This window comes from Erythrolamprus reginae, chromosome 1, assembly GCF_031021105.1.
Source record: "Erythrolamprus reginae isolate rEryReg1 chromosome 1, rEryReg1.hap1, whole genome shotgun sequence".
NCBI classification, from domain to species: Eukaryota; Metazoa; Chordata; class Lepidosauria; order Squamata; family Dipsadidae; genus Erythrolamprus; species Erythrolamprus reginae.
The window spans coordinates 2,235,089-2,263,078 of record NC_091950.1 but is presented as its reverse complement, the minus strand read 5'-3'; the positions used below and the strand labels follow the sequence as shown (position 1 = coordinate 2,263,078).

General features: G+C 43.3%; 1 protein-coding gene across 18 annotated transcripts in view; it reads left to right on the top strand.

Annotated features, from left to right (window-relative positions):
- LOC139162732 (NACHT, LRR and PYD domains-containing protein 3-like) overlaps positions 1 to 27,990 on the top strand; it is a 255,679-nt gene that overhangs the window by 118,216 nt on the left and 109,473 nt on the right. For 4 of the 18 annotated variants that reach the window (XM_070743506.1, XM_070743534.1, XM_070743471.1 and 1 more), the window contains one exon: positions 2,439 to 3,189. The exons of the other annotated variants lie outside the window; for them this stretch is intronic. In XM_070743506.1, coding sequence (XP_070599607.1) covers positions 2,439 to 2,499 — 61 coding nt within the window. In that variant the 3' untranslated portion in view covers positions 2,500 to 3,189. Of the gene's footprint in view, positions 1 to 2,438; positions 3,190 to 27,990 lie in introns of those variants that run through there. 18 annotated transcript variants of the gene reach the window in all.

The following is a 27,990-nucleotide window of genomic DNA, read 5'->3' as shown; positions in this document are numbered from 1 at the left end:
TATCTCAAATTGACAACTAACAATTTCCCCCAAAAGCTGAGATTCCTTATTCCGAAAGGAATAAAATTTGTTGAAGTTGTTCTTGTTTCACAGCTATTGACCTCTGCTCTGTTACTACTGTGGTCACATGATCTTCATTTTGAACATCCCCTGATAGTTTCCCAACCCTGTAAACCCTTTCTCCTTCCTTTCCCCTAGCAGCAAGGAATCGACTCATTGTGTGGCCTTTTAAGAAGCAATACTTTTAAGATCCATGAAGAAAGGCCTGGCTATTTTTATGTTTGGTGTTCCTTTTCTCTGGCACACAATCTATATCTCATTTTTTGTTTAGAAAGTCAGGGAACAGGGATACTACATCCTTTTATAGTTCTTCCCATTCACATACGAGGCAGGTTGGGCTGAGAGTCACCAAGTGAGGGGCTGTGTTGCAGAGAGCTTAGGAACCGGATCTCTCTGTTATCAGTCAAATATACAGTGGTACCTCCTGATACGAACCCCTCGCCATACAAACAATCCAAGATACGAACCCAGGGTTCGGAAATTTTTTGCCTCTTCTTCCGAACTTTTTCCGTCTTACAAACCCGCTGCCACCGCTGAGAAACCCCGCCGCCCGGCTGTCACTTTTTGAAACAGCCAGGGGGCTTCTCGGCGTCCTCCCGAACCCAAATGCCAAACCCAAACTTTTGCCGAACTTCTGGGTTCGGTGTTCGGGAGGCTGCCGAGAAGCCCCGCGGCCTGGCTGCCGCCTTGTGAAACAGCCGGGGGGCTTCTTGGCGTTCTCCCGAATGCTGAACCCGGAAGTTCGGCAAAAGTTCGGGGGCGGTGTTCGGGTTCAGGAGGATGCTGAAAAGCCCTGCTGCCTGGCTGTTAGCTTTTCAAAAGAGCCGCGGAGCTGTCGGGCCAGTCAGGAGGCTGGAAAGGAGGTGGGGAATCCCAATAGGGAATTCCATGGGCGGAGCTTTGATGTCACAAAGATGTCCTTCCTGGCTGGCTGAAACGTGGACTCCAGGAAGGACATCTTTGTGACATCAAAGCTCCGCCCATGGAATTCCCTATTGGGATTCCCCACCTTCTTTCCAGCCTCCTGACTGGCCCGACAGCTCCGCAACTCTTTTGAAAAGCTAACAGCTGGGCAGCAGTGCTTCTCAGCATCCTCCTGAACCCGAACACCAAACCCGAACTTCCGGGTTCGGCGTTTGGGAGGCTGCCGAGAAGCCCCCGGCTGTTTCAAAAGATGACAGCCAGGCGGCGGGGCTTCTCAGCAGCCGCCCGAACGCCAAACCCAAAAGTTCGGCAAAGTTCGGGTTTGGCGTTCGGGTTCGGGAGGACGCCAAGAAGGGCCCCCCGGCTGTTTCAAAAGGTGACAGCCAGGAGGCAGGGCTTCTCGGCAGCCACCTGAACCCAAACTTTTGCCGAACTTCCGGGTTTGGCATTGGGAGAACGCTGAGAAGTACCCGCCTGTTTCAAAAGGTGACAGCCGGGCGGTGGCGTGTTTTTGCGTTTTTTCTTTCACGCATTAATTCATTTTACATTGCTTCCTATGGGAAACAATGTTTCATTTTACAAACTTCACCTTACGAACCTCCCCCGGGAACCAATTAGGTTCATAAGATGAGGTATTACTGTATTAGGAAATATAATATAATACCTCAGTCTTTGCCCATCCTGTTTCATTTTTCAACTGCTTCCTACTCTAAACTAAATATAGGCTAGCACATCCTCAGCCATCAGAGAGTAGACAAACCTGTCTTCCCCAGCTCTCCAGATGTCATGTTATCCTATTTCTCTTCCCTGTAAGGTATAATTCCCTGTGAGGTATATTCTTTATGCTTTATTAAAATATACTCCTATACTTCAATAAAGAAGCCAGCAGGGATACTAAACTTTTGTTCAGATGAGAACAACAATGTAAAACATTGTGCTAGAGTTAAATTCAATTAAAATATCATCAGCATAATTATTCCACCTGGAAAAAGAGAGGGACATCATAGTCACGGCATGGCCCCAAATGTTGGGAGATGGAAGGAGGAGTGAAAAGAATTTTTCTCTACCCACCTGTTCTATCCCATGCATGATTTTATACCCTTCGATCAAGTCACCCTTTAAACGCTGTCCCCTCCTAAAGGGATAGTTGATTAAGAGATAGGAAATCAAGTTTCAAGTTTATTGGATTTATATGCCACCCCTCTCCGAAAACTCGCGGCAGCTAACAACAATCATGAACAATATACAAGGAAATCCTTACAAAAACATCCACTTTTCTGAATTAAATAAAATAACCAAATAAAATCTGGAATTTTCTTGAGTTATAGATCAGACTATATTTGCAGTCTGTCCTGAGAGATGCCAGGGGGGTCCCTGCACAGCCCCGTTAGAGATATTACTGAGAACTTACATTTTGTTGACAGGTTAAAGTAAGATTTGGTTTTTCGTTATAGGTTGAATGGAAAACATATTATACAGAATGGAAAGTGGATGGACATGGAGCGCACAGCTTAAGCCTACAGTGCAAATGATGTTTCTTCATGCTTGTGTCAGCCGCTCTGCATTATTCTTCATATCTTCACTGCATGGACTGTCATTAAGAAACGGGGGGCGGGGGGAGGTATTTGGGATTTGGGGGGGGAAGCACGCTGGAGGAGCCCATGGGAGTTTTGATTTTGTATGAGAAAAGGAAAAGGGGGAGGGAGCTGCAGCCTGGCCCAGATGTGCAGAGCAGAGCTGCTTCTCACCAACTCAAGGTCAATGGCTGTGCATTCCAGAAGTGTGACACGTCAGCGAAGATGCCCCCACCTGATGCTCATGGACACTATGGATTGGATGGACTGCCAAAGGGGGGTGTTGGGGTTACTGTCAACCTGCGCTGCCTGCTGTTGCATTCTTTGCTTGGTTGCCATAGAGACGGGGAGGGGTAGATAATGAAGGGGGGTTGGGAAGTGTGCAGGAGGAGAAAAGTTTTCTTAAGTTTCCATTTCCCAAGCGTTGACGAGACCGTTAGACTGGCAAATTCCTGAGATGCCCGGGAGGAGCATCTTGGACCCCCTGATGTGTCTGGACAATGGAAATGCCCAACAGGGGGGGTGGAAAAAGGGGGTTTTAGTAGGTGGGTTATGGGCCATTTTCTTCAGATTTTGCTTTGCTTCTGATGCTTCAAGTTCTGATTTTGATAAATTCACTTTTAACCTCAAATGAAAAGACTCTGAGTTTTATTTGTCTGAATTCTGACTGGCAGCACCTGACAGGTACTTTGTAATAGGCATTTTGCCTGCCTTTTTCTTCAGACTTTGCTTTTCTTTCGTTGCATTCACTTCTGATTTAGTAAAAGTGACCTTTGAAGTTCAAAATGGACTCTGAGTTTTACTTTCCTAAATTCTGAGCAAAGCAGACCTGACAGTTTATTCATTTATTTATTAGATTTGGATGCCACCCCTCTCCTTCTTTGATGTATTTTTATTTCTTTTTTTCCTCCTATGGCAGTGATGGCAAAGCTTTTTTTCCTTGGCTGCTGAACAAGTGTGCAGGCACGCTATTGTGCATCCGTGAGTGCCCACACCCATAATTCCTGGGAACCCATCATTCCCCAGCCCTCGAAGCCTATGGAGGTCAGAAATGGCCTGTTTTCCAACTTCTGGTGGGCCCAGTACACTCATGTTTTGCCCTCCCCAGGCTCCAAAGTCTTCGTGTGCCAGAAGATATGGCTCTGCATGCCATCTGTGGCACCCATGCCCTAAGTTCACCATCACTACCCTACAATAGTAATTTATTTAAGCACTTCCAACATTATTGTGGAAGGAATCAAAATTACAACACATTTTTAATAGCCTGCTTCTCAAAGGAACCAATGGGAATTCAGCATGAAAATCTTCAAAAGAAACTAAGTAAACACACCAACAAAGAGGAACAGAATACAAAGAAGCAACAGTAAAATTCTGGAGAGGCAATTCCCATCTTCGTAACATGTTAAACTCCATATCTTCTTTTTCTTTCTCCTCTGCTGGGCTCTTGATAATGAATTTCTACATGTTCTGCTGGTGGAGTTCAGACTGGCGGTGGCTCTTCATGGAGGCTTTGTCCACACAGAAGCAGGACCAGATCTGACAAAAGTAGCAGCTTTTGTAAAAAAAGTAACTGGCAGACTCAATGAGTGAACTGGACTTTTTTAAATAAAATGGACTTATCATAGCCGATTAGTAAACAACTATGCTGTCTGAAGAATTCTGGAAGTTGAAGTCCACAAGTTTTAACGTTGCCAAGGTTGAAGATTTATTTTATTTTATTTATTTATTTTATTTATTGGATTTGTATGCCGCCCCTCTATACTCGGGGCAGCTTACAGCAATAATAAGACAGTGTACAATAATAATCCAATACTAAAAACGATTAAAAACCCATTAATATAAAACCCAAACATACATACAGACATGCCATGCATAAAATTGTAAAGGCCTAGGGGGAAAGTGTATCTCAATTCCCTCATGCCTGGCGGCAGAGGTGGGTTTTAAATAGCTTACGAAAGGCAAGGAGGGTGGGGGCAATTCTAATTTCTGGGGGGAGTTGGTTCCAGAGGGCTGGGGCCACCACAGAGAAGGCTCTTCCCCTGGGTCCCGCCAAGCGGCATTGTTTAGTCAACGGGACCCGGAGAAGACCCACTTTATGGGACCTAACCGGTCGCTGGGATTCGTGCAGCAGAAGGCGGTCCCTGAGATAATCTGGTCCGGTGCCATGAAGGGCTTTATAGGTCATAACCAACACTTTGAATTGTGACCGGAAACTGATCGGCAACCAATGCAGACTGCGGAGTGTTGGTGTGACATGGGCATATTTGGGAAAGCCCATGACTGCTCTCGCAGCTGCATTCTGCACGATCTGAAGTTTCCGAACACTTTTCAAAGGTAGCCCCATGTAGAGAGCGTTACAGTAGTCGAGCCTCGAGGTGATGATGGCATGAGTGACTGTGAGCAGTGAGTCCCGGTCCCAATAGGGCCGCAACTGGTGCACCAGGCGAACCTGGGCGAATGCCCCCCTTGACACAGCTGAAAGATGTTTCTCTAATGTGAGCTGTGGATTGAGGAGGACGCCCAAGTTGTGAACCCTCTCTGAGGGGGTCAATGATTCTCCCCCCATGGTAATGGATGGACAGATGGAATTGTCCTTGGGAGGCAAAACCCACAGCCACTCTGTCTTGTCAGGGTTGAGTCTCCAAAAGCCTTCCTGCAAGCTTTCAAACAGAAGAGGACTGTTGGCAGCTCATGATGGGAGCAGGCTTGTATAGACTCTTAAGGGACGACAGTCTCGCCTGCTTCAAGGCCATAAAAATCCAGCTGCTTGGTGAGCTTCTGTTGAATGACCTTCCTTCTTGAAGCAGCATGGGGGGTTTTTTGGAGGGGGGGGAATAGTTGCCTGTGGTTATTTCTTCAAAGAAGTCCAGAATAATGAGTACTGAAATGACTTTTATTAGAGGGATATGGTAACTTTGCAATTCTGAATGGGCTTCCACTCTCGCTTGCTTTTATCTTAGAAAGAACTAGGGAAGGATTTGGTCCAAGAACCTTTACTCAAATATAATTTTCTGCTATGAAGGATTTCTTACCTGACCATTTCCTTGCCTGCCCTTCTTCCTCAAGCTTATTCTCACAACCCATTACATCTCTGGGCCTCATTTAGCAACCAGAAAACGTACTGTATCCGCATGTTGGTACATGAACACAGCAGGAATAATAGCTATGCAGAAATGCCTGCAATGTATCTAAATATATATTTTTAATATCCACTGTAGTAATCCAGGCAACCGCAAGCAAGAGGTCCTGTCCACTGCTTAAAAGTGAATACTTAGATCCTGAAATGAGACTGGCAGCCTGTGGAGTTGCCAAAAGCAGAGGAATGTGATGCTAAATAATTTTTGAAAATCTCCTCTTAATCATCATCAGTTTCTGAATCATTTTAAAAGGCAGTTCCATGGAAGATAGTCTTGTGGTTGGCTCATGGACAGCTTCTCTGGTAACAGATTTTGAACCGATGGTCCGAGTCCATTGGAGCATCGGAGACCTGACAGTGAGGGGGGAGGAGAAATGGAAGCTGAAGGTGCTGGAGAGGCAGAGGTGGAGGCCCACGCAGTGCCTGTGGAACTCCCAGTCAGAGCCTCATCTGGATCAGATGAGGAGGGGGTGATTATTGACCCCATCCTCAATGTGTGGGTGCACAGGATTATGGGATTTCAGGAGCAGCTGCACAGATGCAGAAGAAGAGCCTAATCACAGCTGGGAGTAATTAGGGAATTCCACAGCATGCTTGAAAGGGGAGGTTTTGTGGGATTGTGCTTTGCAGGAGTTGTTTGTTTGTTTGTGTTGTGGTTAGCTCTGGCCCAGCTCCTGCCCCAAGGAATGTGGAGGTGGATGTGGGGGAAACATCCACATGCCACAAGCTTGTTTTGCTCCCGATAGAATCTGCCGACGAAATCTCCTCTGACAAAGGAAGTGTGAGTTTAGCAGACAGCCCAGGAGGAGATCAATCATCCTTATCATCCCTGGATTCTGAACAAGAACTTATGACAGACCCACACATGCATAGAGTGATGCATAGGAGGGAACAACTGAAGGATTATTACAGGAGATAAGTGAGGCCACCTGTGGTTGGGTGGGGCTACTGTAATTAGTGCTACAGATAAAAAGAGCAGCGTGCTGGTTTAGCCTCTTTGAAATTATATCAAACCATATCTCATTTTTTGTTTAGAAAGTCAGGGAACAGGGATACTACATCCTTTTATAGTTCTTCACATTCACATGCGAGGCAGGTTGGGCTGACAGTCACCAAGTGAAGGGCTGTGTTGCAGAGAGCTTAGGAATCAGATCTCTCTGGTATCCATCAAATATATTAGGAAATATAATATAATACCTCAGTCTCTGCCCATCCTGTTTCATTTTTCAACTGCTTCCTACTCTAAACTAAATATAGGCTAGCACATCCTCAGCCATCAGAGAATAGACAAACCTGTCTTCCCCAGTTCTCCAGGTGTCACGTGATCCTATTTCTCTTCCCTGTAAGGTATAATTCCCTGTAAGGTATATTCTTTATACTTTATTAAAATATACTCCTATACTTCAATAAAGAAGCCAGCAGGGATACTAAACTTTTGTTCAGATGAGAACAACAATGGAAAATATTGTGCTAGAGTTAATTTTTTTATAATAAGGGTTTTTTAGATGTTTTATTTAATTGGATTGTTTCATGTTGTTTTACCATTGTTGTTAGCCGCCCTGAGTCTGCGGAGAGGGGCGGCATACAAATCCAATAAATAAATAGATAGATAGATAGATAGATAGATAGATAGATAGATAGATAGATGATAGATAAATAAATAAATTCTTTTTTTAAAAAAAATTAATTTTTTTTAAATTTACAAATATACAAAACATAAAAGTTGATCAAAACAGAAAACAATTAAGTCTTAGCATGGTATAACAATTTGTGAACATAGAAATTTATAGAGAAAAAAAAAGAGGGGTAAGAAAAATGGGAATAGAAAAAAAAGAGGGGAGAGAGTAAAGAGAACAAAGGAAATAGAGAAAACAAAGAAAGTAAAAGGGTAGGTGAGTATCCGGGGAAGCTGTATTGAAAAAAGGAACCAGTTCCTAATTTATTAGCTCATTCCCTAGTATCAGGTTAGCCGTCTGAGTATTTGAGTGCTAGCGTTGAATTAATCTAAGTATAGAGATTATAAGATTTAATAGTGAATATTCTGTCAATATATATCTAAAGTCTCTTATCACTATAGCAAAAAATATGAGAAAACTATACAGTGATCCCTCGATTTTCACGATCTCAATCTTTGCGAAACGCTATATCGCGATTTTTCCACCGATGACGTCACTCCCTTCCTTTCTCATCTTTCTTTCTCTCTCTCTTTCTCTATCTTGCTTCTTCCTCTCTCACACTCTCTTCCTCCCTCTCTCATCTCTTTCTTTCCTTCTCTCTCTTTCTCTACCTCTCCCCCTCTTGCTCTGAGCAGCGGGGGGCACCCAGGGAAGGTTCCTTCGGCCGCCCAGCAGCTGATCTGGCGCGGCAGCAGCGAGGAGCCGAAGATGGGGTTTCCCCGTTGCCCACGCAAAGGGGAAACCCCATCTTCGGCTCCTCGCTGCTGCCGCACCAGATCAGCTGCTGGGCGGCCGAAGGAACCTTCCCTGGGTTTCCCCTTTGCGTGGGCGGCGGGAAGACGGGTGCCTACGGGGGACGGTGGCCGCCAGCGCTGGACTCGGCAGTGAGAGGGGCGGTAGCAGCGAGCGAGCGAGCGGGCGGGCGGCGGACAAGCGGCGGACAAGCGGCAGGCGGGCGGACAAGCGGTGGACAAGCGACAGAAAGGTGGACAAGCGGCGGACAAGCAGCGGACAAGCGGCGGACAAGCGGCAGGCGGGCGGACAAGTGGCGGACAAGCGACAGGCGGGCGGACAAGCGGCGGACAAGTGGCAGGCGGGCGGACAAGCGGCGGATGCCCACCATCTGCGCATGCGCGGCCATGAAAAAAAAGGGTGCGCATGCGCAGATGGTGTTTTTACTTCCGGAACCCTACATCGCGAAAAATCGATTATCGCGAGGGGTCCTGGAACGGAACCCTCGCGATAATGGAGGGATCACTGTATATTGGATTTGTATCTGGTCGAGTTTATAACCATCATTTCAATTATGTAACGTGGTGGTCTCTTTTTTTCTCTAACCAATTGTAGAAAGGATCCCAACAACTATTAAATGAGGATGTTGTTTCATTCCTAACTAGTATAGTTAATTTTGTCATCTCTGCACAGTATTTAGTTTTTTTTATTATTGCGTCTTTCGGAGGTATATCCTCGTTTTTCCACCACTGTGCAAAGGTTAGTCTGGCTGCTGTAACTAAATGGACAATTAGATGTATTTGGGTTTTAGACAAATTTTGTTTAAGAATACCTAGAAGGAAACATTCGGGGTTTTTTTCAATTTTCAAATTTAATATTTCATTGATCCAGAGTCCAATTATATTCCAGTACTTTTGGGCTTTTATGCATTGCCACCATAGGTGGAAATAGGTGCCAATCTCTTGATGACACTTCCAACAGTATGCTGAAAGTTTATTGTTTAGTTTTGTTAATTTTATCGGGGTAATGTGCCACCTGTAGAACATTTTAATTAAGTTCTCTTTGTAAGATGTGGCAATGGTTAGTTTAAAATTTCTGCTCCAGAGTAATTGCCATTCATCTTCTTTGATCTCTTTTTTAAGGTCCAGATTCCACTGTTTTACGTTAATTTTTGTATTAATATTGTCCAATTCGTTAAAGTTTAAGTAGGAATAAAATTTCTTGATTAATTGTTCCTGGGGTCCTGTGCATAATTTGTCTAGTGGAGCATTTTTGACTATTCTGGGTTTGCTTTTATCATTAAATTTAGTTTGTATCTGTAGGTATTCCCACCATTCCGTTTTTTGATCAAGATTTTCTAATTCTGTCCTAGATCTGATTTCACCATTGGAATTTATTATGTCCTTGTATCTTATTATATTGTTTTTTTTATGAAAATTGGGATGCACATATGCTTCTAATGGAGCGTACCATAATGGGATTCCTTTATAAAGTTTTGTCTTAATTTTTTTCCAAGTATATATTAACGATTTCCTAATCAGATGGTTGGTAAAATATTTGTGGGTCTGGGGCTTTTCATCCCATAAATAATAGTGCCATCCTAAATGGAGGTCGTGACCTTCTAGATTAAGTAGTCTGATATTAGATAGGCTCATCCATTCTCTCATCCATGATAGGGTTCCGGCAATATAATAATCTTTCCAGATTGGAAGTGCCAAGCCTCCTTCTTCTTTCCTGTCCTGTAGGTATTTTAAGCGAATTCTTGGACATTTGTTCTCCCAAATGAAGTTACTGGTCATTTTATTCAGTTTTGCAAAGAATTCTTGTTTCAATTGGATTGGAATTGTTTGAAATAGGAAAAGTATTTTGGGCAAGATGTTAAGTTTTATGTCTATTCTACCTAGTAAAGAAAGTTGTAGTTTCTTCCATTTTGTCAGATCGGATTGTATTTTGTCTATTAATTTATTATAATTATTTTCTTTTAGACTGGACACTTTATTCGTCAAATTAATACCAAGGTATTTGATTTTTTTTACTATCTGGATGTCTAGTTTGGCCTTTAAAATGGCTTTCTGTGGTTCTCTCATGTTTTTGGTTAAAATTTGAGTTTTAGTTTTGTTTATTTTAAGTCCTGCTACCGTGCCGTATTCTTCTAGAATGGTGAGTAGTTTAGGTCCTGATTCTAATGGGTCCTCTAAGATAAATACAAGGTCATCTGCAAATGCCTATAGTTTATAAGTTTCATTTTTGCACTTTAGGCCTTTTATATCTTCCTTTTTTCTAATGATTCTTGTTAAGACTTCCAATGTTAAGATGAAAAGTAGTGGAGACAGTGGGCAACCTTGTCTAGTTTCTTTATGTAAAAAGATTTTTGTTGAAATATCTCCATTGAGAATAATATAAGCTGATTGATAAGAATAGATAGCTTTTATTGCGTTGATAAATTTAGGGCCGAATTCCATGTATTCAAGTTGTTTAAATATAAATTTCCAGGACACATTATCGAAAGCCTTTTGGGCGTCAAGGAATATTAATGCCACTTGTTTTTCGCTGTGGGTTTCGTAGTATTCCACGGTATCCAATATTATTCTAATGTTATTCTTTATCTGTCTCCCTGGAAGAAAGCCATTTTGATCTGAATGTATGAATTGGTTTAGGAAGTTTTTAGTTCTACTAGCTAAGATGGAGCTGAAAATTTTATAATCTGCGTTTAAAAGAGAGATAGGTCGATAATTGGCTATATCTGTAGGATCTGTATCCTTTTTTGCTATTAGTGCTAAGTTAGCTTCTGTCCAGGATGTTGGAATTTTGCCTTTGTCTAGCGCCTCGTTTAGCGTGTCTAACAGAGCCTTTTCCATTTCAGTGGGAAGATCTTTATAGAATTCAGGTAGAAGGCCGTCGGGGCCAGGGGCTTTATTATTTTTTTTGGCTTTTGATTGCTTCTTTTAATTCTGTGATAGTGATTGCCTTATTTAATATATCTTTCGTTTCTTTTGGAATTTTGGGGAGATTGGCCTGATCAAGGATTTCTTGTATTTTTTGGTCTTGTAGGTTATTAAGTGCATTTTCATGGTTATCGTAAAGATTGCTATAGAAATCCCTAGCTATCTGGGGTTTTTTTTCCAAATCGTGGCATAGTTCCCCGTTTTTTGTTTTAAGACAGTTTATGAGTTTCCTTTCTCTTTGTTTTTTGAGTTTATTAGCTAACCATTTGCTTGGTTTATTAGCATTTTCAAAATTATATTGATTGCTACTTTTAATTTGCTGTGCTAAATTTTGTTGTTCTACTAAATTTAATTCATGTTTTATCTGGGACATTTTTTGTTTTTTTTCTTTCTTTTGGGGATGTTTTTGTAAATTTTCTTCTAGAGTTTTATATTCTTCTTCTAACTTATCCAATTTCCGCTTTTTTAGTTTATATTCTTTAGCCATATATGAAATAGCAATTCCCCTAGTTACGGCTTTAGCAGTGTCCCATACGGAGCCAACTGTGGAACTGAACGGTTGGTGTGGAGCCGAGCTCCGTCAAACACCACCGTTTTATAGGTACTCAAAGGTCCCTTGGAGACCACAGAAAGGGGGTGCCGTTAGTTCGATTCCAAGGCGGCAGCCGGATCAACGGAGCGGATTATCTCCTACATGATTGTGTGCCTGTAAGCTAGGAGACCAAGATAGCCGGCTTTTGTGGTTTTTCCTTTTTACAAGGAGAGGCACGTCGTCGAAGGAGCCCCCCTGTCTAAGTGACGGAAGTTCAACTGGGAGGCTTCTTTTTTGAAACCGAAAGTCGGGGGACGCTGATCTGACTGGGATCTAGCTATGACACCATTAGAAACAACAGGAAGAAGAGGGAACGTCTAATGAAGTCCTAGCTTTATCCTTGACTGACTTTGCGAAGCTACGTGAGTTTGACTAAGCCTAGATTTCTCCCGGCGAAAAGAAGAAACACAGAGCAGCTCTAAACGAGCCTAAAGCTTAAGCTACTCACAACTCTATCTGTCCTCCACCATTAACTTGCCTCCATTTGGTAAATTAATTTGACTTTGCAGATTCTGGCATGAAGAAACCGAGAATGGGTTGACCTACTGAACCATCTATAAAAATCTCTTGGCTGTAAAGTTACATTCATTTCTGCTTTGCTACCGCCAGAATACTTGTTTATTACTGTTAACATATTTATATAACTACATCAATTGATATTTATACACTATTTATAACTATTTACAACTTATTAATTAATTTAAATTATTACTAGATTACCCTATTATAACAAGATATTAATTGATATACATTTAACATTTATTATTTATTTATTTATTTATTATTTAGATTTGTATGCCGCCCCTCTCCGAAGACTCGGGACGGCTCACAACAGAATAGAACAAATCATAAATAATCAGAAAACTTTAAAATTTATACAAGATTTAAAAGAACCCCATAAACTAACAGACGCACACACAAACATACCATGCATAAATTAAACATGCCCAGGGGAGGTATTTCAGTTCCCCCATGCCTGACGGCAGAGGTGGGTTTTAAGGAGTTTACGGAAGGCAGGGAGAGTAGGGGCAGTTCTAATCTCTGGGGGGAGTTGGTTCCAGAGAGTCGGTGCCGCCACAGAGAAGGCTCTTCCCCTGGGGCCCGCCAACCGACATTGTTTAGTTGACGGGACCCGGAGAAGGCAGTAGGCGGTCTCGGAGATATTCTGGTCCAGTGCCATGAAGGGCTTTAAAGGTCATAACCAACACTTTGAATTGTGACCGGAAATTGATCGGCAGCCAATGCAGACTGCGGAGTGATGGTGAAACATGGGCATACCTGGGTAAGCCCATGACTGCTCTCGCAGCTGCATTCTGCACGATCTGAAGTTTCCGAACACTTTTCAAAGGTAGCCCCATGTAGAGAGCATTACAGTAGTCGAACCTCGAGGTGATGAGGGCATGAGTGACTGTGAGCAATGAGTCCCGGTCCAAATAGGGCCGCAACTGGTGCACCAGGCGAACCTGGGCAAACGCCCCCCTCGCCACAGCTGAGAGATGGTTTTCTAATGTGAGCTGTGGATCGAGGAGGACGCCCAAGTTGCGGACCCTCTCTGAGGGGGTCAATAATTCCCCCCCCAGGGTCATGGACGGACAGATGGGATTGTCCTTGGGAGGCAGAACCCACAGCCACTCCGTCTTATCCGGGTTGAGTTTGAGTCTGTTGACACCCATCCAGGCCCCAACAGCCTCCAGGCACTGGCACATCACTTCCACCGCTTCGTTGACTGGGCATGGGGTGGAGATGTAAAGCTGGGTATCATCGGCATATTGATGATACCTCACCCCATGTCCTTGGATGATCTCACCCAGCGGTTTCATGTAGATGTTAAATAGCAAGGGGGAGAGGACCGACCCCTGAGGCACCCCACAAGGGAGAGACCTCGGAGCCGACCTCTGACCCCCCACTAACACCGACTGCGACCGGCCAGAGAGGTAGGAGGAGAACCACTGGAGCACAGTGCCTCCCACCCCCAGCCCCTCCAACCGGTGCAGAAGGATACCATGGTCGATGGTATCGAAAGCCGCTGAGAGATCGAGGAGCACCAGGACAAAGGATAAACCCCTGTCCCGGGCCCGCCAGAGATCATCCATCAACGCGACCAAAGCGGTTTCCGTGCTGTAACCGGGCCTGAAACCCGACTGCTGGGGACCTAGATAATCAGCTTCTTCCAAGGACCGCTGGAGCTGGAGTGCCACCACCTTCTCGACAACCTTCCCCATAAAGGGAAGGTTGGAGACTGGACGATAGTTGTTAAGTACGGCTGGGTCCAGGGAGGGCTTCTTGAGGAGGGGGCGCACAAGCGCTTCTTTATAGAGTGATGGAAAAACTCCCCTCCCCAAGGAAGCGTTGGTAATCTCCTGGGCCTAGCTCCACGTCACCTCCCTGCTGGCCGAGACCAACCAGGAGGGACACGGATCCAGTAAGCAGGTGGCGGAACTCACAGCTCCAATGGCCTTGTCCACTTCATCAGGTGTCACCAGATCAAACTCTTCCCAGACAGGTGGACAAGTACGTGCCCCAGTCACCTCGACTGACTCGTTGTCAGTCGACACTGTTTTACAATTGAAGTCGAGGTCGGCCCGGATCTGAGCGACTTTATCAGCGAAAAACGTGTTAAACTCCTCGGCACTACTCTGCAAGGGCTCCCCAACTCCCCCCTGGTTAAGAAGGGAGCGGGTCACCCTAAACAGAGCGGCCGGGCGGGATTCCGCTGATGCAATCAAGGCGGCATGGTACGCGCATCTTGCCGCCTTGAGCGCCACTTTGTAAGTCTTAATAAAAGCTCTTACAAGTGTTCGATCAGATTCAGACCTACTCTTCCTCCATCGCTTCTCTAGACGTCTCTTTTGGCGTTTCAACTCCCGGAGCTCCTCGTTGAACCATGGGGCTCTACGGGGTCTAGCGCCACGGAGAGGTCACAAAGGCGCAATCCGGTCAAGAGCCTCCGCAGCAGCCGTATTCCAGGCCTCCGCAAGAGACTCCGCCGAACTGTGGACAAGTGCCTCTGGTATAACCCCAAGCGCCGTCTGAAAGCCCTCTGGGTCCATCAGGCGTCTGGGGCGGAACATCTTCATTGGTTCCGCCTCCCTGCGGGGAAGGATTGGAGCCAGGAAGTCGAGCCGTAGTAGGAAATGGTCTGACCAAGACAAAGGCAATGGTTCTAAGCCCCTTAATCTCAGACCATTACTCAATTGCTCGGAAAGGAATACCATGTCAGGTGCGTGCCCTCCCTCGTGAGTTGGACCCTGTACTACTTGAGTCAGTCCATGGCTGTCATGGTGGCCATGAACTCCTGTGCCAACCCAGAGGTTTCGCCGAGCGACGGCAGATTGAAGTCCCCCAGGACAATAAGTCCGGGGAACTCCACCGCCAACCCGGCTACCTCCTCGAGTAGCACAGGCAGGGCTTTTGACATGCAGCTGGGAGGCAGGTACGTGAGAAATAAGCCCACCTGAACCCCTAAGTCCAACTTCAGCAAGAGAGACTCGCAACCCGCAATTTCCGGAGCAATGAGCCTACGCAGGCAAAGGCTCTCCCTGGCTACAATAGCCACTCCTCCCCCCCTTCCCTGGGGTCGAGGTTGATGCCATATCTGAAACCCGGCTGGGCAAATTTCAGAGAGAGGAACACCTCCCTCTGGGCCCAGCCAGGTTTCAGTAATACAAGCCAGGTCGGCCTCCTCATCCAGGATCAGGTCCCGGATGAGGAGAGCTTTATTTACCACCGACCTGGATGTTTATAAACATCCATTTATAAATATTAGCTTATCAGTAGATTATAAAGTGATTAGTAGACTACTAGGATATCTTATTATAATTCTCTATAACTATTAGATATTACGATTAACTTCTTCTTTCTTTTCTTTTTTATTACTATTAATTGCCAGAAATATTAGCTATTAAAAATATTATAGAATTATACTATAGAATTTATTATAGAACTTTAGAAATGAAATCTATTAACCTTGCTTAACCTTTACCTATAACTCTGTCCTTACTATCTACCTGAGTGCTTATTTTATTAGCTTTATTTATAATAGTATATAACACGTTAAGAATAGTATATAACACATTAAGTATTTATGGAATTTTGAATGAATTATGCATTGTTACTTCTGATGATTCACTATTTTTAGAAAACTTATGAAATATCCTCACTTATATAGATATATTATTAGTGTAAAATTTGAGTAACTTTCTCTGTTGGGAGGAACTACCGACAAAATCTATAACCTATAACCACTGAACGTAATCGAAGCTGAAATACTATATATCCCTTTAATAGCCTTTGATATTCGTTCATATATATTTGTTAACTATAATCTATTAGAGCTATATATCTATCTAATCTGCTAGATATAAGTTATACTCTTTTCCTCTCTTGCTAAACTCTTCCTCTTACTTCTATATGACAATAGCCTAGAGGATCTTTGCTATTAATCATCAGAACTGTTATCGCTTTACTTGAATATTTATCATATTACTTAAGCATACTACTACCACTTAACTCTGGAAGGGACTATTAGAGATCTATACAAGTGGGCTAGTTGGTGGAATATTGTCAAGATGACAAGCCTTTCTAACCTGTCTAAACTAGGATCGGGGAAGAGGTCAATTAACCAATCTATCTCAGCTATACCTAGCCCCTCTACCCAGAGATCATTGGAGGACATGCTCCCCAGAGAAAGGTCCAATTCTTATAAAGATTTACAATCTATGCTGCTGCAAATGCAGGAATTAATGCTTAAGAATCATGAAGATATTAAGAAAGAAATAGGGGAAGTAAGAAACAATACCTCTGAGTTAAAAGAAAGGATGTAAAATATGGATAAAAGGCACGAGGCTTTTCAGCAACAGATGCTAAAACAAGAACAAAAAATTCAGGATTTGGAAGATAGGATTGACCAGGATCATAGACAAATGGAAGACCTGACTGAAAAACTAGTTCAAGCCAATAAGGAACTAGAAAATACCGTAATCCAATTTGAGAGCAAAAGGCCAACCACTTCCTTAGATTTCAAAACCTTAGGGAGGAGAAAAGCGAGGACTTACCAGACATCATGGCAGACATTCTGTCAAAGGCGTTGGGCGTAGAAAAAGACACAATGCTAAACGAAATTGACGAAATATATAGAATTAACACCAGCTATGCCAGACGCCACAACCTCCCCAAGGAAGTCCATATTAAACTAGTTAAAAAATCAGTCAGGGACGAAATACTCCATAGAGCTCGTGAAGACCCCATAGACTCAACTGATAAAGCTGAAGAATTCTTTGAAAAAAAACTTCACTAGCGAACAGACAGCTGATACAAAAAAATTATAAGGAAACAAGGAACCCTCTGCCAATAACTGATCAATTAATGGACCAGATTCCAAACAGGCCAGAAGAAATACTGGCTACTGATAATATAACTACGGGAAATAATGGCTACGCAGGCATACCAAAAGAGACTAGAAGTACTAGGGCAACTAGACCCAAATACAGATAACTCGAATTTGGTTCAAAAAACGACTAACTGGGGAATTGAATTATACTCAATTAACATAAATGGTTTGAATGTACCAAAAAAAAGAAATCAAATTCTAAATAAAATTGCTAAACTAAACTTGGATATTATCGCAATGCAAGAAGTACACATTAAAAATAAATTCGAACATCTTCTGAAAAGAAATAAATTAGGGAATCTATTCTCATCGTTAGCACTGGAAAAAAAGAGAGGTGTAATTTGCTATATTAACCCTATTATACAAGCTAAATTGAAATATAAAGATAAGCTTAAGCCTCCAGTGCAAATGATGTTTCTTCATGCTTGTGTCAGCCTCTCTGCATTATTCTTCAGATTTTCACTGCATGGACTGTCATTAAGAAACAGGGGGCGGGGGGAGGCATTCGGGATTTCGGAGGAGGGGAGCACGCTGGAGGAGCCCATGGGAGTTTGATTTTGTATATGAGAAAAGGAAAAGGGGGAGGGAGCTTCAGCTTGGCCCAGATGTGCAGAGCAGAGCTGCTTCTCACCAACTCAAGGCTAATGGCTGTGCATTCCAGAAGTGTGACACGCCAGCGAAGATGCGCCCACCTGATGCTCATGGACACTTTGGATTGGATGGACTGCCAAAGGGGGGCCTTGGGGTTACTGTCAACCTGCGCTGCCCGCTGCTGCATTCTTTGCTTGGTTGCCATAGAGATGGGGAGGGGTAGATAATAAAGGGGGGTTGAGAAGTGTGCAGGGGGAGAAAAGTTTTCTTAAGTTTCGATTTCCCAAGCGTTGATGAGACCGTTAGACTGGCAAATTCCTGAGATGCCCGGGAGGAGCATCGTGGACCACCTGATGCGTCTGGACAATGGAGATTGGGTGGATGCCCAACAGGGGGGTGGAAAAAGAGGGTTTTAGTATGTGGGTTACGGGCCATTTTCTTCAGATTTTACTTTGCTTCTGATGCTTCAAGTTCTGATTTTGATAAATTCACTTTTAACCTCAAATGAAAAGACTGTGAGTTTTATTTGTTTGAATTCTGACTGGCAGCACCTGACAGTTACTTTGTAATAGGCATTTTGCCTGCCTTTTTTTTCAGACTTGGCTTTTCTTTCATTGCATTCATTTCTGATTTAGTAAAAGTGACCTTTGGAGTTCAAAATGGACTCTGAGTTTTACTTTCCTAAATTCTGAGCAAAGCAGACCTGACAATTTATTTATTTATGTATTTCCTAGATTTGTATGCCACCCCTCTCCTTGTTTGATCTATTTTTATTTCTTTTTTTCCTCCTATGGCAGTGATGGCAAAGCTTTTTTTCCTTGGGTGCCGATAGAGTGTGCGGGCACCCTATCGCGCATCTGTGAGTGCCCACACCCATAATTCCTGGGAACCCATAATTCCCCCAGCCCTCGAGGCCTTTGGAGGTCAGAAATGGCCTGTTTTCCAACTTCTGGTGTTTTGCCCTCCCCAGACTCCAAAGGCTTCGCTAGAGCCAGAGGAGGTTAAAATGCCCTCCCCCATCCTCCTGGAGGCTCTCTGGAAGCCAAAAACGCCCTCCCGGGGCCTCTGTATGAGCCTAAAATCAGATGGCCGGCACACACATGCCAGTTGGACAACAGCTCGCATGCCAGCAGATATGGCTCTGCATGCCACCTGTGGCACCCGTGCCCTAAGTTCACCATCGCTGCCTACAGTAATAATTTATTTAAGCACTTCCAACATTATTGTGGAAGGAATCAAAATTACTACACATTTTTAATAGCCTGCTTCTCGAAGGAACCAATGGGAATACAGCATGAAAATCTTCAAAAGAAACCAAGTAAACAAACCAACAAAGAGGAACAGAATATAAAGAAGCAACTGGACCCTAGGGAAAATTGTGGAGAGGCAATTCCCATCTTCGTACCATGTTAAACTCGCTTTTTCTTCCTCCTCTGCCAGGCTCTTAATGATGAATTTCCCTCTTCTGGTGGAGCTCAGACTGGCAGTGGCTCTTCATGGAGGCTTTGTCCACACAAAGCAGGAGCAGATCTGACAAAAGTAGCTGATTGTGGGGACAAGGAAGTCTAACTCTTTCCTGTTCTTCCCATTTGGATCCCATCCAATGTCGACAAGGCTTTTCAGAGGGCTGCGAAGGAGAAGCCTCACTGCCCTTTCCCAACACCATATCAGAGCTCAGCTCATGGTTTACCACATTTTGGGAGTATAAGATGCACCTTTGTCCTCCCTAAAAGAGGCTTAAAATTTGGATGCATCTTATACTTTGAATGCAGCTTTTTGGAAGCATTTTTCCCAGCCTAATGAGGTACTAACAATCCTCCCAGCTCTTACCTTGCAGACCTTTTCATTCTTACTCTCTCCAAAGAATGTTTTTCCAGCCCTAAGTCATTGCAGAACATTTTTCATTGCTTTACTTGCTCCAAATAAGCTTCTTTTCAGCCCTAACCAGATGCTAGTGATCTTCCCAGCTCTTACCAGCATGCAGGCTTTTTCATTGTTACTCTCTCCAAATAAGGTTTTTTCCCAGCCCTAACCACGGGATAAAATAATGGGCTGAATTTGACCAGACTAAGGAGTCCTGGTAGGTAGATTCCCCCCCCCCCCATTTTCCTCCCCAAAAACTAAGGCGCATCTTATACTCCAAAAATACAGTATTTTATTTCTATTCAGAATATAGTTAGAAAGTGTTGAAATTTAATACATTTCAAGTGAAAGTCTGAAGAATGTTTTTGAAGACAAGAATTTCAGCTAAGCCAGACTTACAAGTGGATAGACTGTAATCGAAATCCTTTTTTGCAAAGTTTTTTATTTTCTCTCCACATCCATACACTGATCAATACATATACCTTAAAAATATCAATAAGATATATACTTACATAATTCTGTCTAATCTATTATAATCCAATATCTTATTCTGCACCTATAACATGTATTTCTGTTTTACCTTTTCATTCCCCTCCCCCTCTTTCCATCTCTTTCATCAACTTTCTTACCCTTCTCTCCTCCCTTCCTTCCTCTCTCCAGCCCTTCTCTCTTTTACTACTTCTTCCTTCTCCCTCCAACCTTCCCTTGAATGGTTTCGGTTCTAATAACTCATGTTTAAACATGTGTCTACTTTGGGCATCATTGTCTTGTTCCTTTCATAATATCCATTTTTTCAGTCAGGTTGCCATTCAGAGTTATTTTTGCAGATTGTTTGGTATACTGTATAGAAATATTTTATTGATTTGTTTACTTTTCTGTATTGATCTTAATTATAAGCAGTTCTTTTTTTTCTGTATTAGAAGACTTCTATGCTGAGCGGAGAGATTGTAGCTCCTTTTTGTGTTAAATGTTGTACGTCTTGTTTTGTCTTTTATTTTGAAAAAATAATTAATTTTTTTAAAAAGGGGGGGGGGCATTTTCTCGGCTTGTGTGAGCAGCAAGAGTTCCTCTTAGGAGAAGAGCTTTGTTTTCCCTGTAGCCTTCTCTGCATTTCTTGCCAATGGGAGAAAAAGAATCTGCATAGGTCTCCAAACTTTTTCCTGGTATTACAACTTTGTAGGAGGTTGAGAAAGAATCAGGAAAGGTGTGGAAGACCTAAGTGAAACAGCAAGTAGCTGCCTTCAACTTATTTTATTTATTTAAAGCTTTGTGGAGACAAGGCATCTTAGAGGAAGCTACACAGGAAAGCAGCTGCACAGGAAATGTGACTCACCCAAAATGAGCTAAAAGGAGGACGAAGGACAAAGCTTTAACTCTCTGTTCACAAATTGAGAATCTATTTAGCTTTCAGCCTCTCTTACTTCACCAGTATGGTAAGTCTCACCTTGAAAAGGGTGGTTGGACTTTGATTTGTGTGATAGACTTGTCTTGGAGGAACCCATGCTTTGTAAAAATATGCAGACTTTACAGCTATCAGTAATTTCTCTGCAGATGAAACGTGTCCTGGGAAGGAAGAGGTTGTTTAGCTGAGCTTAAAGTGGGGCTGGAGAAAGAGGGTCCTTGATCTCCACCAGCGACCTAGAAACACCTGGGATTTCTGCTTGGCTCAAGACCTGGCTACTCATACAGGAATTGCACTTGATAACTTTAGAGGCCCTTTCAGTTCCTGGCTTGTGGACTTCTAAAAACATTGTGTCTGGGAAGGCTTTTAATTCCTGTGGTTTCATATAGACAAACTCTCCTGGCTTTTCAGGGTGCTGACATGCGGTGTAGAGTTCTGGTGTGGTCTTGGCTGTCCATATTTCACCACATGCTTCAGCAGAATCTTCACTTCTGGGCTGTTCTGGTCCCCGGAGGTTCCACTGTAGAAGAAGAAAAGGGGGTTTGCATCCTGGGAGGGGGGTGCAAGGAATTATGGGCCAGATGCAGAGAGCGGGACCTCCCTCATTGCTCAACTTGTGAGACTTCTGTTTGATGCTGAACAACCAGACAGAAGAAGAAATTTAATAAAAATTATTTTTTTAAAAAAAAGAAATGATGAGAAAAACTAGTAGAATAGGAGTGCAGATTTAGTAAAAAGTCTGTCAATGTTGAGGGAATTATTTGTTTAGTAGAGTGATGGCGTTCAGGAAAAAACTGTTCTTGTGTCTAGCTGTCTTGGTGTGCAGTGCTCTGTAGTGACGTTTTGATGGTAGGAGTTGAAACAGTTGATGTCCAGGATGCGAGGGGTCAGTAGATATTTTCCCCACCCTCTTTTGACTCGTGCAGTATACAGGTCTTCTATAGAAGGCAGGTTGGCAGCAATTGTTTTTTCTGCGGTTTTGATTCTCCTCTCAAGTCTGCATCCGTCCTGTTGGGTTGCAGCACCAAACCAGACAGATATGGAGGTGCAGATGACAGACTCAGTGATTCCTCTGTAGAACAGAATCAGCAGCTCCTTGGGCAGTTTGAGCTTCCTGAGCTGGCGCAGAAAGAACATTCTTTGTTGTGCTTTTTTGATGATGTTTTTGATGTTAGGTGACCATTTTAGGTCTTGAGATATGATAGAACCTAGAAATTTGAAGGCGTCTACTATTGATGACGATGATAACGATAACGATAACGATAACGATAATGATAACGATAATGATAATGATAATGATAACGATAATAATAATGATAATAATTTATTAGATTTGTATGCCGCCCCGCTCTGAAGACTCGGAGCGGCTCACAACAATAATAATAACAATGTTACAATGGAACAAATCTAATATTAAAAAACATCTAAAAACCCCATCATTTAAAAACCATACAACACACACATACCAAACATAAAATATAAAAAGCCTAGGGAAGGTGTCTCAGTTCCCCCATGCCTGGTGATACAGGTAGGTCTTCAGTAATTTGCGAAAGACAAGGAGGGTGGGGGCAGTTCTAATCTCTGGGGAGAGTTGATTCCAGAGGGCCGAGGCCACCACAGAGAAGGCTCGTCCCCTGGGGCCTGCCAAACAACATTTTTTAGTCGACGGGACCCAGAGAAGGCCAACTCTGTGGGACCTTATCGGCCGCTGGGATTCGCGTGGTAGAAGGCGGTTCCGGAGTTATTCTGGTCTGATGCCATACTGTGTTGTCTAGTATTGTGAGAGGTGGAAGGGTTTCTCCTAAAGTCTACCACCATTTCTACAGTTTTGAGTGTGTTCAGTTCTAGATTGTTCTGGTCACACCACAAGGATAGTTGTTCAACTTCCTGTCTGTATGCGGATTCATCACTGTCTTGAATGAGTCCGATCACTGTTGTATCATCTGCAAACTTCAGTAGTTTAACAGATGGATCGTTTGAGATGCAGTCATTAGTGTACAGAGAGAAGAGAAGTGGTGAGAGTACACAGCCTTGGGGGGCACCTGTGCTAATTGTACATATATCTGATGTGATTTTTCCTAGCTTCACCTGCTGCTTCCTGTCTGTTAGGAAGCTTGTGATCCACTTACTAGTGTGTTCAGGTACCGCTATCTGATTTAGTTTGGTTAAGAGAATGTCCGGTATGATGGTATTGAATGCTGAACTGGAATCTACAAAGAAGACCCTAGCGTAGCTCATTGGAGATTCAAGATGTTGAATGATATAGTGTAGAGCCATATTAACAGCAACATCTGTTGATCTATTTGCTTGGTATGCAAATTGCAGGGGGTCTAACAGTGGATCCATGAACATCACTAGCCTTTCAAAGGTTTTCATAACTACAGATGTTAGAGCAACTGGTCTGTAGTCATTCAGTTCACTGGATGATAGTGGAGCATTTGAAGCAGGAAGGAACATAGCACAACTGCAGTGATTTGTTGAAGATTTGGGTGAAGATGGGGGCCAATTGGTCAGCACAGACTTTTAAGCAAGGAGGAGTTATCTTGTCTGGGCCTGGTGCTTTTCCAGGCTTCTGTCTGTGAAATGGATCTTTTACTTCCTTTTCTGTGATCACTAGGGGTTGTAAACCCAATGGGATGGGTTCAGTTGTAGAACATTTAGCTGCTGTTGGTGTGTCTGGGATGGAGGTTGTGCAGATAAGTGGTTGTGGTTTCTTTTCAAGCCTGCAGTAGAACATATTCAGGTCATGTGCCAATTGCTGATCTCCTTCACCTTGGGAAGGTGGTTTGCTGTAACCGGTGATGTTTTTGAGAGTTTTCCACATGTCTGCTGGTTCATTTTTTGAGAACTGATTCTTTAGCTTTTCAAAGTAGTTCCTTTTTGCTGCTCTGATCTCGCTCATTAATATATTTCTGGCCTGATTGTACAGCATTCTTTCACCTTTTCTATGGGCTTCCTTTTTGGAATGATGTAACTGCTTGAGTTTGGCTGTGAACCAAGGTTTATTGTTACTGTATATTTGCAAATTCCTGGTTGGTACACATAGGTCTTCACAGAAGCTGACATATGATGTTACAATATCTGTGAGTTCATCTAGGTCTGCAGAGGTGTCTTTAAAAATATTCCAGTCTGTGCAGTCAAAGCAAGCCTGTAACTTTAACTTTGGTTCTTCAGTCCAAGTCCTCACTGATGTAATTGTTGGTTTTGTGGCTTTAAATCTTTGTTTATAAGCAGGTACAAGTTGAATCAGGCAATGATCAGAGTGGCCCACAGCTGCTCTTGGTAAGGCCCAGTAAGCATTTTTACTGTTGTGTAGCAATGGTCTAAGATATTATTGCCTCTGGTGGACAATTTACATGTTGAAAGTATTTTGGTAGCTCATTTCTTAAGTTTGCCTTGTTTAAATCTCCCAAAATAATGGCCAGTGAATCAGGGCATTTGGCCTCATCCTCCGTAATCTGATTACCTAGGGGTTTTAGTGCCTTTTTTACAAAAGCTTGCAGAGGGATGTAAATAGCAGATATTAAGAAAGAATGAATCTCACAGGGAGAATAAAAGGGTTTGCAATTAATAATTAAAGACTCCAAGTTTTCATCACAGAATTTTTGTATAATGGTGATGTCTTTAGACCAACTGTTGTTGATATATATATACATAAGCCTCCTCTCTTTCCCCCCCCCTGATAATTCTGCATTCTGATCTGTGTGAAAAATCTTGAAGCCCGGTATATGCATACTACTATCATCAATTTCCTCGTTTAGCCAGCTTTCAGTAAAGCATAGGGCAGATGCGTTGTGAAAATCAGAATTGTATCTATTTAAAAGCAGTATTTCATCCTTCTTGTTGGGTGAATGTAAATTGGTAAGAAAGATGGAAGAGAGCGGGGGGGGGGGGTTTAATTCCCTTTTTCCTTAGTCTATTTAACATTCCCGCCCTTTTACCTCTTCGTCTCTGCCGTCTGCGTTTGTTTTTGGTGATCTGTGATTGCCGGGAAATGGCTTCCTCCTGTGCTAAAATCTCCTCCATGTTTGTAAAGGCAGGTGGGGGTGAAGTTGCAGATAGCTGCTCCTTAAAGAAATGTTCCTGAATTCTTAGCAGATGGTCTCTTGAGTAGGAAATCCATTGAGAATTGCAGGGAATATTAGAAAATGAAGAAACTGTTTGAGAACATTTCACTGAGGCAGCCTTTGTCAGTGCCATCTTGGATAATTATGATAATGATGATTTATGATAGCTTGCAGTTTTGAGTTAATTATTATATTTTGATATTAACTTGTAAATGCAAAATGGGTATGAATAAAGGCATTATAGAGGCATTTAAGGCTTTAATAAACTATATAGGAAAATGCATATATTGGGGTGTCTCCCTCAATATAACAACAATAGCACAATGTAGGCTCATCATAATTAAAGATTGCTGTCCATTTATGTGCTGCTATAACTCATAGCCATCGTATTATACCTATTCAATTGGAGACTGCTAACGCAAGTCCATTTAAACTGAGGCTTTACTTTATCACTATCAGAAGTAAGAGAACCTATTACAAGACTGAAAATCTCTTCAAAGTATATCTATATACACCAGGGGGGTCAAACTCAAGGCTCAAGGGCAGCATCAGGCCCACAGGGTGCATAATTCTGGCTTGTGGGGCCGGCCTGGGAATAAGAAAGGACCAACGGCAGTGCTTCTGCCAGCCAAAATCGGCTGTGGGTGGGCAGCAGTGGGCTTTTTTGCTCTGCTTTCAGCCCCCGTGCCCTCCTGGCAGCCAAAAATGGGCTATAATGGAATGTGCGTGGACTGTTTTTGGCCTCAACAGCCTCCTACAGCAGTCTGGCAGCCGAAAACAGTTATGTTTCTCTCTCTCTCTCTCTCTCTCTTTAAAAATAATTTTTATTATAAGTTTTCAAAAGTTTTACAAAGGTAACGACAAAGACTAACAATAAAATAAACACATGTAACAAAAAAGTGACAAAACAAAGCTGAAAAAAACAATATAGTATAGTACAGTGATTTTCAACCTTTTTTGAGCCGCGGCACATTTTTTACATTTATGAAACCCTGGGGCACATTGAGCGGGGTGGGGGCGGGGGGGCTAAAAAAAGTTTGGAGAAAAAATTCTCTCTCCCTCTTTCTTTTTCTCTCCATCCCTCTTTCGCTTCCTTCCTCTCTTTTTTGCTCTCTTTCTCTCCCTCCTTACCTCCCTCTATGTCTTTTTCTCTCTCTCTTGCTTTCTTTCTCTTGTTCTCTTTCTCTCTCTCTTGCTTTCTCTCTCTCTCTTGCTTTCTTTCTCTTTTTTTCTCTCTTGCTTTTTATCTCTCTGAGCTTCGCGGCACACCTGACCATGTCTCGCGGCACACTAGTGTGCCACGGCACACTGGTTGAAAAACACTGGTATAGTACACGTAATACAAATAATGTACAAAGAAAAAAAAGAAAAAAGAAAACACATGCAACATTATAATTAAAATTTAGCTAATATTCGCTTCCTTGACATCAGTATAATATTAATATTTATGGATTTATAATTTTTTATTTTTTCAAGCCATATATACAGTTTCTCCCATATGATATATATTCCTTTCTTTTGTTCATTACGTAGTTTTTGCGTGAGTTTGCTCATTTCTGTGGATTCTAGTATTTTATTAATTACCATTGTTTCGGAGGGCATGTGTTCATTCTTCCATTTTTGTGCTATTGCTAATCGAGAGGTTGTTAGTATGTGTATAATTAAGTAATAGTGTGCTCTTGATTGTTTTCCTCTTATTAGTGGCTGGTTTTCTCTTGCTTCCGTATCCAGGAATTAGCTTCTTTTTGGACTGAGGGGCCAGGAGAATAAGAGGTTTCCAGGGGAAGGTTGTAGCTGCTGGCGAAAGCAAGCGTCCTTGGTGAGTACAGTTGGCCAAGGGGCCTGATCCTGGGGTGGCGATACGTAGAGGTATCACTGAATACATGTGGGCACAAAGAGCAGGCGGGAAAATGTCTCTATATTTGTGCTGGGTTCTTGAGCACGAGAGTTAATTTAACACATGTTGGGTGGTGACACTGTTAAGTGAAAGTGTTTAAGGCATCAGTTTAAATATTTAAATATTAGGGCCCGGCTTGCTTATGTTTCACCTCTGGGTGAATGTCTATGACATAATGAGTCGAGGTGACTGGGGCCCGTACTTGTCCACCTGTCTGGGAAGAGTTTGCTCTGGTGACACCTGATGAAGTGGACAAGGCCTTTGGAGCTGTGAGTTCTGCCACCTGTTTACTGGATCCGTGTCCCTCCTGGCTGGTTTCGGCCAGCAGGGAGGTGACACGGAGCTGGGTCCAGGAGATTGTCAACGCTTCATTGGGGAAGGGATCTTTTCCAACACCCTATAAAGAGCCTTTCGTGCACCCCCTCCTCAAGAAGCCTTCCCTGGACCCAACCGTACTTAATAACTATCGTCCAGTCTCCAACCTTCCCTTTATGGGGAAGGTTGTTGAGAAGGTGGTGGCGCTCCAGCTCCAACGGTCCTTGGAAGAAGCCGATTATCTGGTCCCCAACAGTCGGGTTTCAGGCCCGGTTACAGCACGGAAACTGCTTTGGTCGCGTTGATGGATGATCTCTGGCGGGCCCGGGACAGGGGTTTATCCTCTGTCCTGGTGCTTCTTGACCTCTCAGCGGCTTTCAATACCATCGACCATGGTATCCTTCTGTGCCGGCTGGACGGGTTGGGAGTGGGAGGCACTGTTCTCCAGTGGTTCTCCTCCTACCTCTCCGGTCGGTCACAGTCGGTTTTAGTGGGGGGCCAGAGGTCGACCCCGAGGTATCTCCCTTGTGGGGTGCCTCAGGGGTCGGTCCTCTCCCCCTGCTATTCAAAATCTACATGAAACCGCTGGGTGAGATCATCCAAGGGCATGGGGTGAGGTATCATCAGTACGCTGATGATACCCAGCTTTACATCTCCATCCCATGTCCAGTCAACGAAGCAGTGGAAGTGATGTGCTGGTTTCTGGGGGCTGTTGGGGCCTGGATGGGTGTCAACAGACTCAAACTCAACCCTGATAAGACGGAGTGGCTGTGGGTTTTGCCTCCCAAGGACAATTCCATCTGTCCGTCCATTAACCTGGGGGGGGA